General features: G+C 34.7%; 1 protein-coding gene across 8 annotated transcripts in view; it reads left to right on the top strand.

The window, feature by feature from the left end:
* The window catches only part of plce1 (phospholipase C, epsilon 1), a 310,281-nt gene that overhangs the window by 242,018 nt on the left and 48,685 nt on the right, over positions 1–19,578 (top strand). For 5 of the 8 annotated variants that reach the window (XM_039772108.1, XM_039772100.1, XM_039772091.1 and 2 more), the window contains 10 exons: positions 122–241; positions 2,694–2,830; positions 3,130–3,368; positions 5,016–5,077; positions 5,784–5,949; positions 8,649–8,756; positions 11,727–11,843; positions 15,955–16,113; positions 18,900–19,029; positions 19,388–19,429. In XM_039772108.1, the coding sequence (XP_039628042.1) occupies positions 122–241; positions 2,694–2,830; positions 3,130–3,368; positions 5,016–5,077; positions 5,784–5,949; positions 8,649–8,756; positions 11,727–11,843; positions 15,955–16,113; positions 18,900–19,029; positions 19,388–19,429 (1,280 nt within the window). The remainder of the gene's footprint in view (positions 1–121; positions 242–2,693; positions 2,831–3,129; positions 3,369–5,015; positions 5,078–5,783; positions 5,950–8,648; positions 8,757–11,726; positions 11,844–15,954; positions 16,114–18,899; positions 19,030–19,387; positions 19,430–19,578) is intronic. The other 3 variants (XM_039772116.1, XM_039772134.1, XM_039772148.1) reach the window with 1 other exon arrangement.

Here is a 19,578-nt window from a genome sequence, read left to right as displayed (position 1 = left end):
TTGTCTATAAATTTTAGGATTTCTTGACATTTTTGATAGCTGTGCAATAAAAGAACTATATTTAAAATGTGTGGCTACAGGTGTTAGACTAAACAAGCATGTTTCCTTTTGTTTAACTTAGCACATGGAGCAGTCGAAGCTGGCATGGCCGCAGTAAAGGCTTAAAAGGTTTTCAAAACTTAATGATCTCAGATAGTAACATGAGTTTTACAGAATTTGTGGAGCTCTTCAAATCTTTTAGGTAAGTATATGTTTGATGATTTTCTTAGTTTGTAAACTTGTTCATCTGTGGTGAATTTAAGTGAATATTTTATTACTAGCTGTTCAACAAAGGTGAAATCTGAGATGTGAAAAAGTAAAATAAAATGTGTATTCTTGGGTTTTTAATGGACAAAGCAAATTTTGAAAGTGACTAGCTGTACTTGTGCTGCAGTAGCCAACAACCCATCAGTATTATTGATTTGTTTAACTTTCTCCTTTCAGTTATGGCTTTCATCTGCACCTTTCTTTATACATACAGTATGTAACAAAACAAATTGTATATGTGATGTTGTTTCAGTTGTTGGGAAGTGCAAGATGACTTTGTTAAGAGCCACCTAACACAATATAGTATAACTCCAGTAATACCATTTTAGGTTTAATAATAATTTAATATGACTTAAAAATTCCTTTAAAGGATGTTATTTTATCTGACATGAGTGCAATGGTTTTACAAAGAAGTGAGGTATCCACATGGCACAGCAGCTGTTTATTCCACTTTTGCTAGCCTGACAATACCTATTTGAAATGACACAGGTAAACCTTTTTTTCCTTTAACACATGATCATGGGTATATATATAACGAACAAATATATAACGAAAGATAGACGCTATCTTTTCCATCTTTTCACTTCAAACATTGCAACGCCTTTAGAAGGAAGGACTCACAATCACTGATCTATATGCATATAAAATCAACAGGACATACATTTAACTGGGACAATGTACAAGTAATATTTAAGGCAAGAACTAAAAGTGCCAGAGAACTGGCTGAATCTTGAATATCAAACAAAAACGCCATTAACAGACATTTGGACATAAACCCAGCATATGCAAACTTAAGAAGAACATGTTCAAAATAAATAAAACTTTACGACCTAAACCCCCCTAACCCCGAAGCACACTGACCTAGCTCCCCCCACCTAATTTTGCTATATATTGCCTTTGGTTCTTGTATGTCTAAGCATTATCCTCTGATGAAGGCCCCTTGCATACAAGCACATGACCCATTCTCTAATTTCAACACTGTTTTGTTCATATACATTACCTATAAAAAGTATTCACCCCTTGTATGTTTTAACATTTTATTGTTATACAACACTGAATCAAATTTGATTGAGTTTGGCTTTTTTGACATTAATAAATAGGTCTCTTTAATTTGAAAGTGAAAACAGTTTTATGCAATGTGATCTACAATAATTGCAAATATAAAACACAAAATAATTGCAATTCAATTGATTTGAATTGATTTCAACTTCTTTAAAATGACACACCTACCTGTAAATCATCCCTGTTGCAGCCAAATGGTTTTCAAAGTCACATAATTTGTTAAATGGAGATCATCTGTAGTCAAAGGGTTTCAGTCGATTATAATATAAATGACCTTGTAGCTGAAATATCCAACTTGTGATGTCAATATTGTAGCCTAACCTGCCTAATGAATACAAAAGAGTAACCTAAGCAACTCTGTGAAAAAGGGATTTAAAAGCCTGTCAGGGGATATATAAAAGTCACTGAATATCCCCTGGAGTCCAGTTAAATCAGTCATTAAAAAAGGAAGGACTATGGCATAGTTGTAAATCTGTCTAGTGCAGGCCATCCATAAAAAATGAGTGATTGTGCAAGAAGACTAGTGAGGGAAACCATCAAGAGACGTATGACAGTTATGCAGGTGTTGCAAGCTACTGTGGCTGAGTCTAGAGAGACTGTGCATACAACAACTGTTTCTGGTGAGTTTCACCAGTAGCAGTTTTATTGGAAACTGTCAAAGAGAAAACCACTATTAGCAGGCCCTAGGGGGCTAGTGAGGGAAGAGGGTAAAACACTGGGAAATCCTGGAGGAAAACCTTGATGTAGTCTGGAAGAAACTTGTGCCTTTGAATAAGGTTTGTTTTCCAGTAAGACATAGACCCAAAGTCTAAAGCCAAAGCTACACAGGAATGGCTTCAAAGCAATGTTAATGCCGTAGAGTTAATGCCATAGAGTGGCATAGTCAGAATCCAACCCTCACTCCAGCTGAGAACTTCTGGCATTTTACTTATGATCTCCATGCAACCTGACACAGCGTGAACAGTTTTTTGTTTTAGATTTGTAATTAAATTAAATCACTTTGCAGAGATGTGTTTTTATATTAAACAGTGTATATATTTTTTTCTGTTAATTAATGTGAAAATATTATATACACTGTGATTCAATGTTGTATAATAATGGCTAATAATAACAGAATACAACTTCTATGATAAAGTATAACAAATGTTTTATCAAAACAGTGTGATTGTATATGTGCCTCAATACTATGCTACTTATATGTTGCAACTGCACACTTCTAGAATCCAACAAGGAAACATCTAAAAGTAACAGTGTGAAATTTAAAATGTATGTTTTAATCAGTGAGGTTATTTGTGAACTAATTGTGTATTGTGCTGACTTCACAGTATTCGAAGCCGGAAAGATCTTAAGGATCTATTTGATATTTATGCTTTGCCATGTAATCGCCTGGGATCTGAAGCCACTCCTCTCTATACAAATTTGTCAATAGATGATAATATATGTGGCCTGCAACCAGACTTAGGTTTGTTTCAGTTTTTTCTTTCTAATGTAACAGCATCAGTATGTCTTATTTATTCAGGCTTTTAAAACTTTACATAAGCTGCAGCAGTTTTTTAAAAGCTACTGTACATTCAACCCATTTACTGTATATGTAACTTGAAATGTATTCAACAACACTGTACAATTATAGTTGTAGTTTGATAAAAATCATTAACTATTACACATTTTCATTAAAAAGGTTCATAAAATGTTTTTGTTTATTTGGAAAACAGACCATTTGCACTAAAAGTGAAATAATGAATAATTATGTTTTTTTGTTAGACCTTCTCACTCGTAATGGGTCCGATCTTGGACTGTTCATAAGAAGCAGACAACAAATGTCTGATAATCAAAGACAGATCTCTGATGCAATAGCAGCTGCTAGTATTGTAACTAATGGAACTGGAGTTGAAAGCACAACATTGGGAGTACTAGGAATGGCCATTCAACAGCTGAATGATTTCCTTGTGAACTGTCAAGGAGAACATCATACTTATGATGAAATTCTTAGTATAATCCAGGTTTGTAAATTAATATCTTTTCATATTTGGTTAGGTCTGTGTTATAATTGTTATAGTGATACATACTGTATATGTGCAATATATTTTCCAGTCTTTTAATAAACAAGAGGTAACCCTTCTTTTTACTAAATAAATTGTAACACTTTTTTCTTCATAAATTATTATTGCCACTGTTCTATATAAACACTGATGGATTTGCATCTTCTGAAATAAATCATACTGACTTTTGCTGATTCAATACATATTTTTTCACTGTTTTTTATTGATTTATTATAATAAATAATAATTATTAGACAGAAACATTAGAACAATAATTTTGAATTAGTAATCATATTTCATAGGGTTTAACAGTGGAGCATTAATTAGTTTTGCTGTTTCAGTGGTCCATAGTTTTGGGTTTCCAGTAACAGTTTGTAAATTCTTCATGTGTCTGTATGGGATTATCTTCAGGTACTGTACTCTGATATTCCCTTGATGTCTTAAAGACATGTTGGTTAGTTGACTGGTACGAGTGAGTGTAAGAGGGTATACAGGTGTGCCTTACAGTAGACTGACATCCCCACCTGAACTTGTTCTTGTCTTTCCCTGAAGCTGCCTTAAACCACTAAAATATATAGTGTGTGTGTATGTTATCAGCTATATGATTAAAGTAATTTTGTGTTGGGAATTTTAATTGGCTTACTGCATTGCAGTATCTTATGTAGACTTACTTTGACACTTGTTGTCCATTTAAACAGATACATGACGGCAGTATTTTGGCTGTATACCAGACTATTTTACTTCTTCAATGAAGTTATTATTGTTTTCAAAAACAGTAATTAAAACAACTAAAAATGTAAACCAAAAACTCAACTGATATTAAACCTGTGAAACAAGCTTAGAATATATATATAAATAGGTGTAAATGAAGTTCTGCTGTTTCAGTTTCTTAAATTCTACAATTTTAGACAGTGTACCCACTGAGGTGCGAAAATATGCACAGTTGAGGAAGTTTAAGTTTACAGCATTTTCCAGGAGTGTGCACTGAAGCAAGACATAAAATCTCCTGCTGAAACTTTACAAAAGAGGGATAGCACAATGGCCTTCTTCCTGGTAATCTGTTTTTAAAACTTGTTGTTAAAAGCCCAGGAATGAATCTTTTGAAAATTCACTTTAAAGTAACCCAATTAGTTGTTGAATATATTTCATTCTTTTAGACAAGTAAAACAATAATATAGTAATTAATATATTTAATTTGCTTATGGAGAAATAATCCCATAATAAATGTTTAAGTAACATTTTATCATGTTTGTTGTATTTACAGTGCCTATAAAAAGTATTAAACCCCTTGTATTTTATATCTGCAACGACTGCAATTAATATAGACCACTTTGCAGAGAACTGTTTTCACTGTGACATTAAAGAGTCTTCTTTTGTTGATCGATGTCAAAATAGCTAAAACAAATCCACAGTCATTCAAAATTGTGTAACAATAAAATCTGAAACTTCCAAGGTTGTGAATAATTTTTGTAGGCACTGTCTCTGTATGAATCTATTTACTAGGAGTTTCAAATGTTGTGGATACTCTTCATGTTTATAAATAGAAAAATCTGCATGTTTTTTCTAAGGTAGCTTCAAGCTTTTTTAAAATTTTTTTCTTATTTGCAGAAGTTTGAGCCGTCTTTGAGTATGCGCCAACAAGGGTGGATGTCATTTGAAGGGTTTGCAAGGTAGTACATGGAGAAGTCTTCACAAAAATTATAAAATTATCTCTCCTGGTAATATATAATGTGTCATCAGTTTGTATTTTCAATGTCTTTTTTTTAAAGGTTTTTGAAAATAATACAGAAATACAGGGGTGCAATATGGTATATCAGTCTCATGCACATGACTTGTATTGTCCAGCTAATAGAGAATGCGTAGAGAAGTCATATGACTGCCCATCTCAAATCAATGTTTAGTTAATAACTGGAGTAGCTGAGGAATACTTGAAATAACTTCTAAATTTAGGTTCACCTTTGACAACAGCGTTTTTTAAAATAATGTCTATTAATATTGTTGTTTTATTAACATTAGAATTAACAGTCTTATTTTAAAGTTATCTTATAGCAATGTGAAATTTAAACAATTGTTCTGATAGTAATACAATACAGCTTAGGTGGGGAGGGGGGAATTTGTCACAAGCGATGCCATTATAAAAGTAGCTCCACACTAAAAAAGAGTAGTAGTGACATGATAGGGTAAACAAATGTTATTTTGCCTCATTAAGCCAAGTTGTTTGCTTTTCTACTTGCAATTACTTGGGTTGGGACAAGGATGATGATGAAAACTAGCGACAAACCTGTTATAATAATATTATTAAACTTCACTGTAAAATAGAGAGTGTTAATCTTTCTGACATAAATTAAAAGTGAATGCAATTTTGCTTTATTCTAGATTTCTGATGGACAAGGACAATTTTGCATCAAAAAATGAAGAATCTCAGATGAACTTGGAAGATCTACAGTATCCATTGTCATATTATTATATAGAATCATCACATAATACATATCTCACAAGCCATCAGCTTAAGGGAGAATCTTCTGTGGAGCTTTACAGTCAGGTAGGATCAACAAATCTTTTATTTGATGAAAAAACAGTTTTAAGATTTTTTATCCTGACATTGCTTGTGACAGATAGGGGTACCACAGAGCCTCAAACTCTGGACAACACTGACACCAATAGAGTCGCAGCTTAAAAATAGAGATTTTTATTATAAAAATACCTCACAGTAGTTTCTCCAAAGTTTTACAAGTACGAATACATACAATATTCTTCCTTCTCCTCTTTCTCTCCATCCACTTCCCGCCAGTGAGTGTTGCCTCCCTTCCTCCCAGTCTAGTGCATAGTAATGATTCATATCTGAACCTGTACTAACACCATTATGTGTTTAATTATATTTTTGGCATAGCTCATATTTTGACTTTTGTTGCTATGAAGGGAAAAAAGAACCTTAATGTGATCTTAACATGTGTTTCTAAACATATGCTTAGGATGTTTTCAAAATGTTTGTCTGTAAAAGTCAATTTTAATTACTTTGAAAATTAAGTTCTATTAGATAGATAGATAGATAGATAGATAGATAGATAGATAGATAGATAGATAGATAGATAGATAGATAGATACTTTATTAATCCCAAGGGGAAATTTACATAATCCAGCAGCAGCATACTGATACAAAAAACAATATTAAATTAAAGAGTAATAAAAAGGCAGGTAAAAACAGACAATAACTTTGAATAATGTTAACGTTTACCCCCCTGGGTGGAATTGAAGAGTCACATAGTGTTGGGGAGGAGCGATCTCCTCAGTCTGTTAGTGGAGCAGGACAGAGACAGCAGTCTGTCGCTGAAGCTGCTCCTCTGTCTGGAGATGATCCTGTTCAGTGGATGCAGTGGATTTTCCATGATTGACAGGAGCCTGCTCAGCGCTCGCCACTCTGCCACGGATGTCAAACTGTCCAGCTCCATGCCTACAGTAGAGCCTGCCTTCCTCACCAGTTTGTCCAGGCGTGAGACGTCCTTCTTCTTTATGCTGCCTCCCCAGCACACCACCGCGTAGAAGAGGGCACTCGCCACAACTGTCTGGTAGAACATCTGCAGCATCTCATTGCAGATGTTGAAGGACGCCAACCTTCTAAGGAAGTATAGTCAGCCCTGACCTTTCTTACACAGAGCATCAGTATTGGCAGTCCAGTCCAATTTATCATTCAGCTGCACTCCCAGATATTTATAGGTCTGTACCCTCTGCACACAGTCTCCTCTGATGATCACGAGGTCCATGAGGGGCCTGGGCCTCCTAAAATCCACCACCAGTTCCTTGGTTTTGCTGGTGTTCAGGTGTAAGTGGTTTGAGTCGAACCATTTAACAAAGTACTTGATTAGCTTCCTATACTCCTCCTCCTGCCCACTCATGATGCAGCCCACAATAGCAGTGTTGTCAGCGAACTTTTGCAACTGGCAGGACTCCGAGTTGTATTGGAATTCTGATGTATATATGCTGAACAGGACCAGAGAAAGTACAGTCCACTGCGGCGCTCCTGTGTTGCTGAACACAATGTCAGACCTGCAGTTCCCGAGACACACATACTGAGGTCTGTCTGTAAGATAGTCCACGATCCATGTCACCAGGTGTGAATATACTCCCATCTCTGTCAGCTTGTCCCTAAGGACCAGAGGTTGGATGGTGTTGAAGGCGCAAGAGAAGTCAAAAAACATAATTCTTACAACACCACTGCCTCTGTCCAAGTGGGAGAGTGATCGGTGTAGCATATAGATGATGGCATCCTACGCCCCCACCTTCTCCTGGTATGTGAACTGCAGAGGGTCGAGGGCGCAGCGGACCTGAGGCCTCAGGTGGTGAAGCAGCAGCCGCTCCATGGTCTTCATCATATGTGACTTCAGAGCGACAGGACGTGATACCTTTGGGACTGGGGTGATACACGATGTTTTCCAAAGCCTCAGGACTCTCCCCTGTTCCAGACTTAGGCTGAAGATGCACTGTAGAGGACTCCCCAGTTCCAGCGCACAGGCCTTCAGCAGTCGTGGTGATACTTCATCTGGACCCGCAGCTCTCTACTCACCTGCACTGCTGTAATTGTGGGTGGGGATGTCTCTCCTATGCTGGTATCATTAGAAGGATGGTTGTAGGATGCAGTACTCCAAGGTGAGAGTGGGTTAGGGTGGTCAAACCTGTTAAAGAAGTTGTTCATTTGGTTTGCTCTCTCCACATCTCTCTCAATGGTGGCACCCCGCTTCGAGCTGCAGCCAGTGATGATCTTCATCCCATCCCAGACTTCCTTCATGCTGTTATTCTGCAACTTCTGCTCCAGCTTTCTCCTGTACTGCTCCTTCGCCGCCCTGAGCTGGACTCGGAGTTCCTTCTGCACGCGGTTGAGCTCATGCTGATCACTGCCTTTAAAAGCCCTTTTCTTCTTATTAATCAAACTATTTGAATTTCAAAATGGATTAACCAAATCTCCCTAAATAAGGAATGTGACATGAGATGAATGTTTTGTTTAGGGACAGTGAAGGCTGGAGCCTTTACTCATAGAAATGAATATGAAGCAGGAACCCATTCTAATTCATTCAATTCATTGTAAGCATACATAATGTAAAAGGGCCATTTCATGAATAAATCTTTTTATCCCATATGTTTTCTTAGTTTTATCTTTACAGTCTTTTAAAGTTCCAATCTTTTTGTTTATGTTTGATGTGGTAAGCTAAATGCAATTTATATAATTCTCCTTGCTGTTCTTTGCAGGTGCTTATACAAGGTTGTAGAAGTGTAGAGTTGGATTGCTGGGATGGAGATGATGGCATGCCTGTAATATACCACGGACATACACTTACTACAAAAATTTCATTTAAGGTAAATTACAGTTTTACATGGATATAAAGGCTCTTTTTCACAATCTTGTAAATGTTTTTTTAATGATTTTTGAATAAATACCATAATGAACGTGTTTTCTATAGAGCATGGGTTCTCAGGTTCAGTCCTGGGGCTGCTGCAGTGGATGCAGAGTTTCATTCCAATCAGACTCACAAATTAATGGGTTAGGTTTACTTCTTTTACTTTATTTTATGCTCAAGCAGATGTGCCAGTATCACATTTACATTTTTAGTAACCCTAGAAGTTTTTTATTTTTTGCCATAGCTTAAAATGTTCAACTTTCTTTTCCCATTTATTCCTATTGCAGCATTTTGTGGAATTCGCTACCTTAAATGTGTCCAGATACTGCCAATTAGTTACAAACAGTGCAATCAATCACAGAATGATAAAGAGACACAACCACTTCAAATTCATTCACTTGCATGTCAGTTAGTAAGAAAATAGTTAAATAACCAGAACTTTATAAAAAAAGAAAAAAATGTTAAAAATAAGAAAAAGGAAAAGTAATTCAGTCCAGATTAACACGCAAAATTGCTTGCTACATTCCAGCAAAAATGTAGTATTTTCTGTATCATCACAAAATATTCAGGAACTGGGAAATAACAGTCTGCATAGTGAATGCAAGAATCCTGATAAAAGCTGAGGTTGGGATGTAAATTTACAGCTGTTCCTTGGGGGCAGTGAGGGGAGGCCCCATTGAAGATTTCTGTGGCTCAGTTTGTTGACGATAAAACATTAATTAATAAAAAAAAAATGTTAAGGAGAAACCTTGATTATGAATAGGGGGCTGGCTTCTGCCAGGGCATCCTAGACCCCCTTGAAGCTTTGCCCCCGTCCACAGGTCTGAATTTCAGAACCACTGGTTTAAGCTTTTTCTTACTAATTTACACACAGATTAACATGACACTGAAGTAGCAGCTCTGCTTTAGAATTCAGTGTCATATGCTTGAATGTGTCTATACTACATGTCACTAATTGTCAACATTTGGATACATCTGTTAAACATCTGTAACCACAGTGGTATCCCTGGATTGAACTCGAGAACCACTGATAGAGAATCATGTAGAATTTTATGTTTTTCTCTAAATAATGTTTTTTATACATTTTTATCTAAATTAAGATCTATTAAACAGCACATTATTTTACATTAATAAAAGCATAATTCTATTATACAGTTTGTTCTACTAAAATGTTTTAAATGAAATTTACAAATGATGCACACATAGACCAAATAGAATCTTAGAGTCATAATAACAAAGTAAAACAGAAACACTTTGTATAAGATCAATAACTCTCACAAGAATTTCAAACTGTTAATAATGTGCAGCTTTGCACTTCTTGCAGCGTTTGTATGGATTGCACTTAAAATGAATTGGTGTGCTAATCATGGTTTTATCAGAAGGGAGATAAAATGGAATGAAGCAGCAGGGTAAAAGAAATGTAATTATTTTTTCATTATGGACTTCGGAGTGAAAGGGTAAGCCTATTGATCAAAAGTATAAATCACAGTTTGAAATTTAAAACTAGTAAAAACATCTTTTAGGTGTTCCAGCTTATGTACTGCATATGTGTTTAAATCTTTTGATGTTTTTCATCTATTGATATAGTCATACACTAATTTAAAATGTACTAGGGGGCTCCACCCCCTGCTCGCTTCGCTCGCCCACCCCAGTGTTTGGTTTACTGGATATACAATTGAAAGAGATTGTTATTTTCATAGGAATTGTTACATATTCATTATTTTCACTTTTAATTTAAAAACTTTTGTAAAATCAATACTTGTCCTTTATTTCCGGCCCCAGGCGTGGTTAAATCTCTTTCTTGCAGGACGTATAATGCTGCTCGCATTGTGAAGGGGGGGAGCACCTTCAATCATTTTAAAGCCTGTACAACCGCTGTCCTTTTTACCACTTCGTGTCTCTGCTGCTCGCGTTGTGATCGTTTCTCCGTGATCATAAATATACACCTGACTGAATTGTGTTTTCTTTGCAATTAAACTAAACTAAAGTCGTTGCTTTAACTGTTGCGGGACCACAGATTCTCATAGCGTATTCCATTCCATCCATTATTGTGTAAATCTACGTTTTGTGCATTGAATGATGTGAATGCGAAAAGACTTTGTTTTCTGTTTTATGCCTTTTATTTCTGACCTTGCTTTGTCCTACTATTTTTTCCAATTACACGTGGTCCTGATGATTAATTTCCTTTTGTTTGCACTAATGCGATCTTTTAGTCATCAATGTTTCATTTATAACGTATTGTCCTTTATATGCGCAAAGACCCTGGATCTGTGTGTGCTGCATGCCTTTACACTACTGATTTTTTTGCTGGCTGTGCTCTGATATTGCTTGTAAGTAGGGCGTGTCTTGCAAGAATCTCATGTTCTATAACCCCAAGAGACGCTCCGTGGCCATTCTCATATCTTCTGTGATCTTCTGTGATGAAGATCACGTATCATCTCCTAGTCATTCCCTCCAACAGGATTTTTTTTATAATAGAGAGATATAATTTCCCTAAATCCACTTTAATCAGAATCAAATCTCCCAGAACAATGATTTTACTATACACTTGAAAAATTACTAGGAGTTTAATTGCATTTATATAGAGTTTCTATTTTCCATTAAAATATATGATAATTCGATGATGAATATATCCGCATAGAGTCTATGGTACTAAAACTCTTTCTTACATTTGTGCCTGCTATTAATGCTTAATTAAGGTGAACTGTAATACGTTTATGTTTATTAATCTTAGATTTTTTAGTAGGTATTAAATAATATTCCATAAAAACCTCCAGTTTCGAAGTTCCAAAATATTTTAGTTTCAGTATCTTGCCCTTCAGATTCACTTGTACTGTAGAGTTGTAACTAGTTTTAAACAAGATGTCTTTCTCATCTATTTAAATGTTTATTATTTTTACTGTACACATTTTTGTCAATATTTACACAGGATGTCGTGGAAGCTGTCAATCGAAGTGCATTTATCAATTCAGACTTGCCAGTTATTTTGTCAATTGAGAATCACTGTTCCTTGCCTCAGCAGCGCAAGATGGCTGAAATATTTAAGGTAAACTAATTGATAATCATTTGTTACATAGCAATTTCAGTAAACATAGATTCACACATTTATTTTTTTATTATTGCATTTAATCCTTTTAGCAAAACAAAAAATAAAACGTGTGACATATTCTCTTGGTTAATTAGCACGTGTTTTAGGGTTTTCGAAACAGGTTGTTTATTTTCTCTTACACTGTTTGAAACTAAGAGAACAGTCAACATGGTTACTTTCTTTTAGTATACTTTTTAGTGAATTTATATGGAATGGAGTTGTCAAATTAATCAAAAATTTAAATGAATAAAATCTGGTACTATGCTTATATTTTCCTTTAATGATTTGATGTGTTGTGTCCTGGATTAATAATGCAAGTTTTTATTGGATAAGTTCAAAACCAGCATTTACTGCTTTGGAGTATAACAATATTTTGTTGAAGGAGAACCTAATATTTATACTTTTACATAAAAAAGTCTAATTATTTAGCACCGATACAAATCCACTTTCTCATTTCTCCATGTTATTTTCTCCCACCTAATAAAATTGTGTGGTAGGCTAATTGGAGAGTCCAAACTGGATCTTCATGACTGTGAGTGGAGACTGTTTTCTCAACCAGTCTAGGGTTGTTTGCTACGAGGATAAACTATGATCCTGAATTGGATTAAAAGTGTTTGGAGATATAATGTTATGTTTGAACCCAAGCACAAAAGGAAAATATTTTTACAAACTTAAAGCATCTTATTACTGTTTTTTTATTGAATAACCTGTATTTCTACAAGCAGTCACAAGAGAACATATATTATAATTAATGGTGTGAAAGAAACACAAAGAGAAGGGAAAAGGTCTATGGTTCCATCCCATATAATTAAAATAGCCTTTAAAAAAGAAGCAATGAATTTCACTTGAGTAGTTTCAAATGACTGAGTCCAGAACAGGTTTGACTGGGAAAGGAATAAGCTGGATTTATAGATGGAGGTGAGGAAGAGAAGCGTCTAAAGGCCTCTTGGCGGAAGTGAGGTCAAGAGCAGAGAGGGGACTTGAGCCGGAAGTAGAATTGGTATGGGCGTTGGGTTTAGGTAGGCTTTCTATCTGATGATCTGCAGTGGAGAGAGAAAAGCTGTTAGTGCACTTCATTAACTCCTGTTCCGGCATATTACATTTAGTCAAGCCCATTAAATGCCTCCCTTGCGGCAATGGTTATCGATAGACTCCACACACACATTATAATTTATTTTACCTTACAAGGACAATGAGGGGGACAGAGCATAAGAAATGTTTTACAGAGCACAGGGATTTCATCTGCTGTTCAGCTGACATTATCAGAATATCACTAAACCAAAATGTAAAGGGTGCGAAAATGCTACTGTAGTACACTACTTAGTAACTCGTTTCAGACCCTCACAGTCAAAATACTGCCTGGTTTTTGTGTTTAATTTACCATTAACTTCTTCACTGCATAGCTCTATGTTTGTGCTGAAAAATCATTTGAAAGTAGCAACTGGCATATCCTTGCCTTAATAATTTCAAACATGTTGTTTGGGACACCTGTATGCTTCCTTAAGCTTTAATATTTAGCTCGTACCTTTTATTGCTGGATTTAGCTGATGTAGCTCTTATAAAGTCAATGTTCAAATATATAGATGTGTACATAATATAATATGTTACTTGTGTGTCTCTCAAGACTAGTGACAGTAGTATAGCATCAACAACAAATAACAAATATAACACAATACATTAAATGCAGAATCAATCTATATTAATATAGCACATCGCACTGCTGTCGACATAAACCTATGTGTACTTTTAATTATATCTGAAAGTGCAATAAACAGGGCTGGTATATCAGGGCCAACTTTTAATTGCAATCAGAAACTAAGAACTCAATGACTGCATTATATAATATGAATTAAAGCATAAAATCAGCCAAACTACAAATAAATTAGTCAACTTGCAAGCTTTCCAAAATATAATGATTCAAGATGTATTTTTTAAATAAACAAAATTATTGTAAATGCAAAGATTAAGTTGACAGCAGTGCACAGTTGAATTTAAAATGAAATGTTCTTTCCTAAGTTGCTTGTTTACTGTTCTCTGTTTTCTGAATAGGGCGAGTGTAAAGACCTAGAGGTGTCATTTATAAACTCTACCAAATATTTCCTCTCTCACCGGTTCTGAGTATGCACCTGAAATTTAAAGGATTTAAATTTGTCATTACAAATGAAAATGAAACAAAAAGAATGGGAGGTGGAAACTTCATATTGGAAACAGCATATCATACTGGTCATGCAGCACAAGATCCAACATACAGTATCTTTTCACTTTTTCATCTTTTATCCATTAATAATCTAGTCCTATCCAGGGCCAGTGCAACCATTAAAGTGAATTAGGTATTCGCCTAGGGCACAGATCATAAATGGGGTGGAGTGTTTGGGGGACCCAGCTGCACGGGTTAGCTACCAAACAGTAGGTTGGTGCGCTAATAACCTGGCACTGCGCCTAGCAGAATTCTGTTTCATTCACTTAGGCAGAATTTACATTATTGAATTAAGTTTTCTGCATTTTTATCATAGTTTTTAAGAAAAATTATCAGATCTGTTGTTGAAAATGCATCAGAAAAGTTGTAATATGTGTTGAAATTTCACAGATAAATTAGTTTATGCTGTCCGTTATGTTCTGGCTGTTCCTCACTGAATGGAGTGGAAATAAATACAATTTACTTCACGCATACAAACATACTTCTACTAAAGAAAGCTTTTTGTAGTAGTTGGTTGTTTTATTATGTTGACTGCATTCCCATTTGTGAATTAATGTGTTTCATTGATATTTTTGTACTATTATTGAGGCACTCTTTATTTTTTGGACTGACCTGAATTAGCTTGCATTTTTGTGCTGTGGCATCTTTTAAAAGTCACTTGTACACTCCACTATTTACGTTTTATATCAGAGAGAGGTCTACCAGCTGTGTAGCATATTGTTTCAAGTTCATGTCTTAATCATTGAAGCTGTGAAAACAGCAGTATATATGTCCAGATCCTTATTATAAAACATGTTTTCTTGCTGACTATGATGCTACTGGGATTGGCTGTACGTTGTTATGGACATAAAGTATTTTTATAAAGTGGGAAGCTGGATGGATGTTTGTGAGAAAATACAATGCTCTATGTTTTGTTGGTTTATTATATATATATATATATATATATATATGTAAGTGGCAGGGTTTCTAGGGAGCTACATACTGTTAGGTCTGGTCCATTTTTGTGCTTTATTTTTAATTTCCTGATCTTCTTTTCTATACATTGTAAACACATAAATGTATTGATTAGCAACATTCCTGCTTGTTTCTGTGTCCTGTTGCATTAGATGTGTATTCTTGCATGCTTTCTAAAGCACTTTGTTATGGTATATTTTACGAAAGGATGTATATAAAATAAAGTTTGATTAATGTTTAAGGTAAATATTTCTGAAATTTGCAATTTGACTGGATTAATAAAAATAAGTAACTTTTGAATTACTTTAAATATAGATATCAGTCTGGCAAGATGTTAGAATTGTCCATTTTATAAGATTTAAAAAAATGAACAAATATATAAATATTATAATATTATGTGGTGGTCTGAGATAAATTAATATCTGAAGAGTGGAAAACCAAAGGGTTTTCATAATTTAAAAAGTGCAATTAGTCAGAACAGCACATAAGAAAATCACTGTTACGTCTTCTATAAATATACAGAGATTCGATGTGCCTAGCATACACCACTTTCATAGCGTCAGATGATTCCACTCTTTACATTATTAAATTTTTAGTCACTCTAAAAGTTTTGTTTTTTTTCCTGGCAAAGGAACAGAACACCATGCAACATACGAGGCTATGTTAAACTAATACGAAAAGGTAACAACATAACCTATGTGCCTAATCCCTTTTTCATAACATAAGTAGAAGTAGTATGGGTTAAAACTCCTTATTATGTCACTATTTATTCTTCGAAATAAAGGTTAGTTTTCTTTTTGTGCAAACATTACTTAGGTTCTGTATTTAAGTAAATTAAGTAAATATACTTTATCTGTAAATGAAACATACATTAACACACTGACCTTTTTATCCTTTCTGGTGGTATCTCTTATTTAGAATGTTTTTGGTGAAAAATTGGTGACCAGGTTTTTATTTGAGAGTGACTTCTCAGATGATCCACTTTTGCCATCGCCATTGCAACTGAAGGGTAAAATTCTATTGAAAAATAAGAAATTGAAAGCACACCAAGCTCCTGTTGATATACTGAAACAAAAGGTAAGGTGCTGAGAAAACATAGCTTGGTTATTATGTACCGGATACATTTTGTTTGGGTTTACGGTTTTTACAATGTACTACAATGTCAGTTTTTATTTAGTATTTATTACTTTTTAATCATAAAGCATATTTTTCTAATTAATAATTCAGATGTTATTCTTTAATCTAAAACTTATAATTCAATAGGTTCAAACAGTACATTTATACTAAAGCTTGCTGAAAAAAATTAAATTACCCAGTTAGAATGGTGTTAATAAATACATCTATTTTACTGTAATTTTTAAACAAAAATTAAACTTCTGTTCTTGCTTTCCAAGTAAATTAAAGTATCTTTGAGTTACCTCTGACTCCTCCCACATTACTTTAATTAAGATTGCTTTGCTGGATTGTTGCCCAGAGCTTCATACAATTTATTTCAAATAACCCTTCCCAGGTGAAAATCATGTGTTTAATATGTTGTGAATATATCCTGTAGTGAGACAGAGAACAGCCAGATTTGTCCTCAGCCAGATATTATTTCTGTGCTTTTAACTTTTTATAAGGGAGTCTATCTGGAGCCAAAGGAAAAATATAAAGCTCTGTGTGTGTGTGTGTGTGTGTGTGTGTGTGTGTGTGTGTGTGTGTGTGTGTGTGTGTGAGAGTGTGTGTGTGTGATTGTATGGTATATTGGACTGAAGTGCATTTTAAATATAAAATATATTACGCAAGATGGTAATGAACCGTTTATTAATCATAATTTCATCAGCAACATATACAGTACAAGATTTAGACAGTATCATAAAGGAGACATGGGTAGAAGATGGGGTAGATGTTTTGAATTTTAAGGACAACTAGAATGTAAGAAAGTATAGGAAAAAAGTTTATTAGACAAATAATTCACTTAATAAACCAAGGTAATTGTAAAACCACTTGTTTCTTGTTTATTTACTTGTCTGTATATTCTGTCCTGAAGTTATCTATACAATGTTTATAAAGTCCAAGTTATATTTATTTAGGTTATTCATAATATTTGAACATGCCTTTCTTTTAGATGGTTCTAAAGTCCTAATGGGTAAAAATTTGTTACAGCTACGGCACTGTTGCTCCTGGGTGCATATCTTACCATGAATCACTTACGCAACATGCCATTAGTTCTGTTCTTTGGTGTAATTTCACTCTGTGGTGACACTGGTAAATGCTTCTTTTGGGACAAAAACCTGCAACCTTTGGGTTAGAAGCAGCATGCATCAATGAGTGACGTCAGCATGGAAATCGTTCTAGCACCCCGCTCATCTACATGCTGCTGCAAGTTCTAACATTTTTTTTTGTACACACTTTAAAAATGTAATGCAATAAAGGTCTTCTTTGCAAGTATATGATAAAGTGCTTTCTTTAATGAACTATATAGTATTTGTTTTTTGAATTGTGTAGAATTTAGTTTCACTTTCATTTTTCTTTTTGAAATGGTTTGTTTATTTTATTGATGCATTTTGAAATTACCACTATGGCATCTTGTTTTTGTCAGCACTGCCATTTTGAGTGTCCACTCAAACTTTGGCCAGGGAATGTTGTCCCAGAAATCACAACATCTGATCTATTTTACATGTTGTGTGTCATCATCCAAGTTTACAGATATAATTCTAAAACATTTCACAAATGCTCTAGCTTTTGACAACCTGCTTACTGAATTCTGGCCAGAGATTTCTTAATTTAAGGTTTTGATGTTCTTTTTGGTTTTGTTAGACCACTCTACTCTCTTACCGTCTGGCAATTGCCACCCTGTAGTAGTACAGTGGCAACACCCAGATTACGCCCCCTGACACATTACCATTTGGACATTAGTTTGCACATATTTCTTGTTTTTGGTGTACGTTTCAAAATCCCAACCTCATTACCAGGAGTGAGGGAAACACAAAAACTGATGATCAAAATTTTTATTGAAGAATCTATATAAAGATACAGTAACTACTGTAGATTCCTTTTGACTAATATAGTCACATATTCAAAAGTCACTAAAATGCGAAACAAGAAGAGTAGTGCAGTCTTCTGTAAACATCAAAAGTAGTTTAAAATTTTTACATAACTGTAAACAGTATTGTTCTTAAGGTAGTGCAGTTGTCCAAAAGCCTCTGACATTGTTTTTCAGATGCAAGATGTAAGTAGTGGCCTAAGTGGTGCTTTCCAAAGTTTTGACATGTTGATCCATCCCTCACAGTGACTTCTGCTGAAAATAACATGTAATACACCTGTAAGCTAAGAATTCAGACTGCAGAAAAAAACAGCTGAGGAAGCACAATATTTGAATTTTCCCAAAGCAGCATACGTTAAATCAGAAGGAGAGACATGAGCAAGAGAATGCAAGCACAAAGAGATAAGAAACAACTATGCCCTATTGGGCCTGAACTAGGTTTATAGAGACACTAAATTCCATGGCAGACTTTTGTTTGAAGGCCCCAGTTTTCACTGCTAATTTTGAGCAGCAGTACAGGGAGTAAGAGAAAGTGGGGTTTCTGCTCCATGGATGGAGCAATGTGTGTGTCTGCTTATGGTAGTCTGTGGGTTAAAAGACCAAGCAAGCAGGAAAGCACATATTTGGACAGGACTGGTAGTACGGAAACCAAGTATTGGTACCTTTTTTAAAATTTCAGAATGAATATTTATTCATAAATTGATATTTTTGACAACAATAGCATGAATACATCATTTAGTTTTATCTGTTATAGCCTTGTAGTAATCACTGGTCCATATCAATATGAGAATACACAATTGGCACTTAAAAACATATTTTCTTTATTTGTCTTTTACAGGCTCATCAACTTGCTTTTATGCAGGCTCAAAATAGCAATGGCAGCCCAGCAACTAATTCACTGACTAACAATGAAGAAGATGAGGATGAAGAAGATGAATATGATTACGATTATGAATCATTGTCTGATGGTATAAAAAAGCTAACCTCTTAATATTGTTCATACTTTTAAAAATGAGAAAATCATAATCATATACTTTCATATTAATTAAATGGTATCTATTCTAATTAAACATGTAAATATGTGTTTAACTGAATTTGTTTCCTTTTACACATGTTATGTAATTAACCTCTGTCTCCTGCACATGTGTTGACCTGACTCTGGATAGCTGGTTTAAACACATTTGATACTTAATTTTATGTTTAATGCATCTTTTCAGCTTTTGTAGTGTTTATGAAATAACTGTGTTTTAATTCAACAATTACACTTTGTTCGTCTCCATTTCCCTTTTTTCTTCCTGTCCTTTCCATCTGACTGTTTTCCTTTAGCTGACGTCCTTACCGTCTCTCCTGCTACTAATGGCCAGGAAGGTAAAGGAACTTTTTCTTGGCCAGTTCTGCTGCATGACTTTCACCTGTCTTTGAATTGCACTGTTGTGTATGCTTTCCAATAGTAAACACAATTACATGGCGTGATCTAATGATACCATAGTACACCCTCTTCTGAATATTAAATTTTT

Source organism: Polypterus senegalus, chromosome 1 (genome assembly GCF_016835505.1).
Source record: "Polypterus senegalus isolate Bchr_013 chromosome 1, ASM1683550v1, whole genome shotgun sequence".
Lineage (NCBI taxonomy): Eukaryota > Metazoa > Chordata > Cladistia > Polypteriformes > Polypteridae > Polypterus > Polypterus senegalus.
The sequence above is the reverse complement of the archived record's forward strand: the minus strand, read 5'-3'. Positions and strand labels throughout refer to the sequence as shown.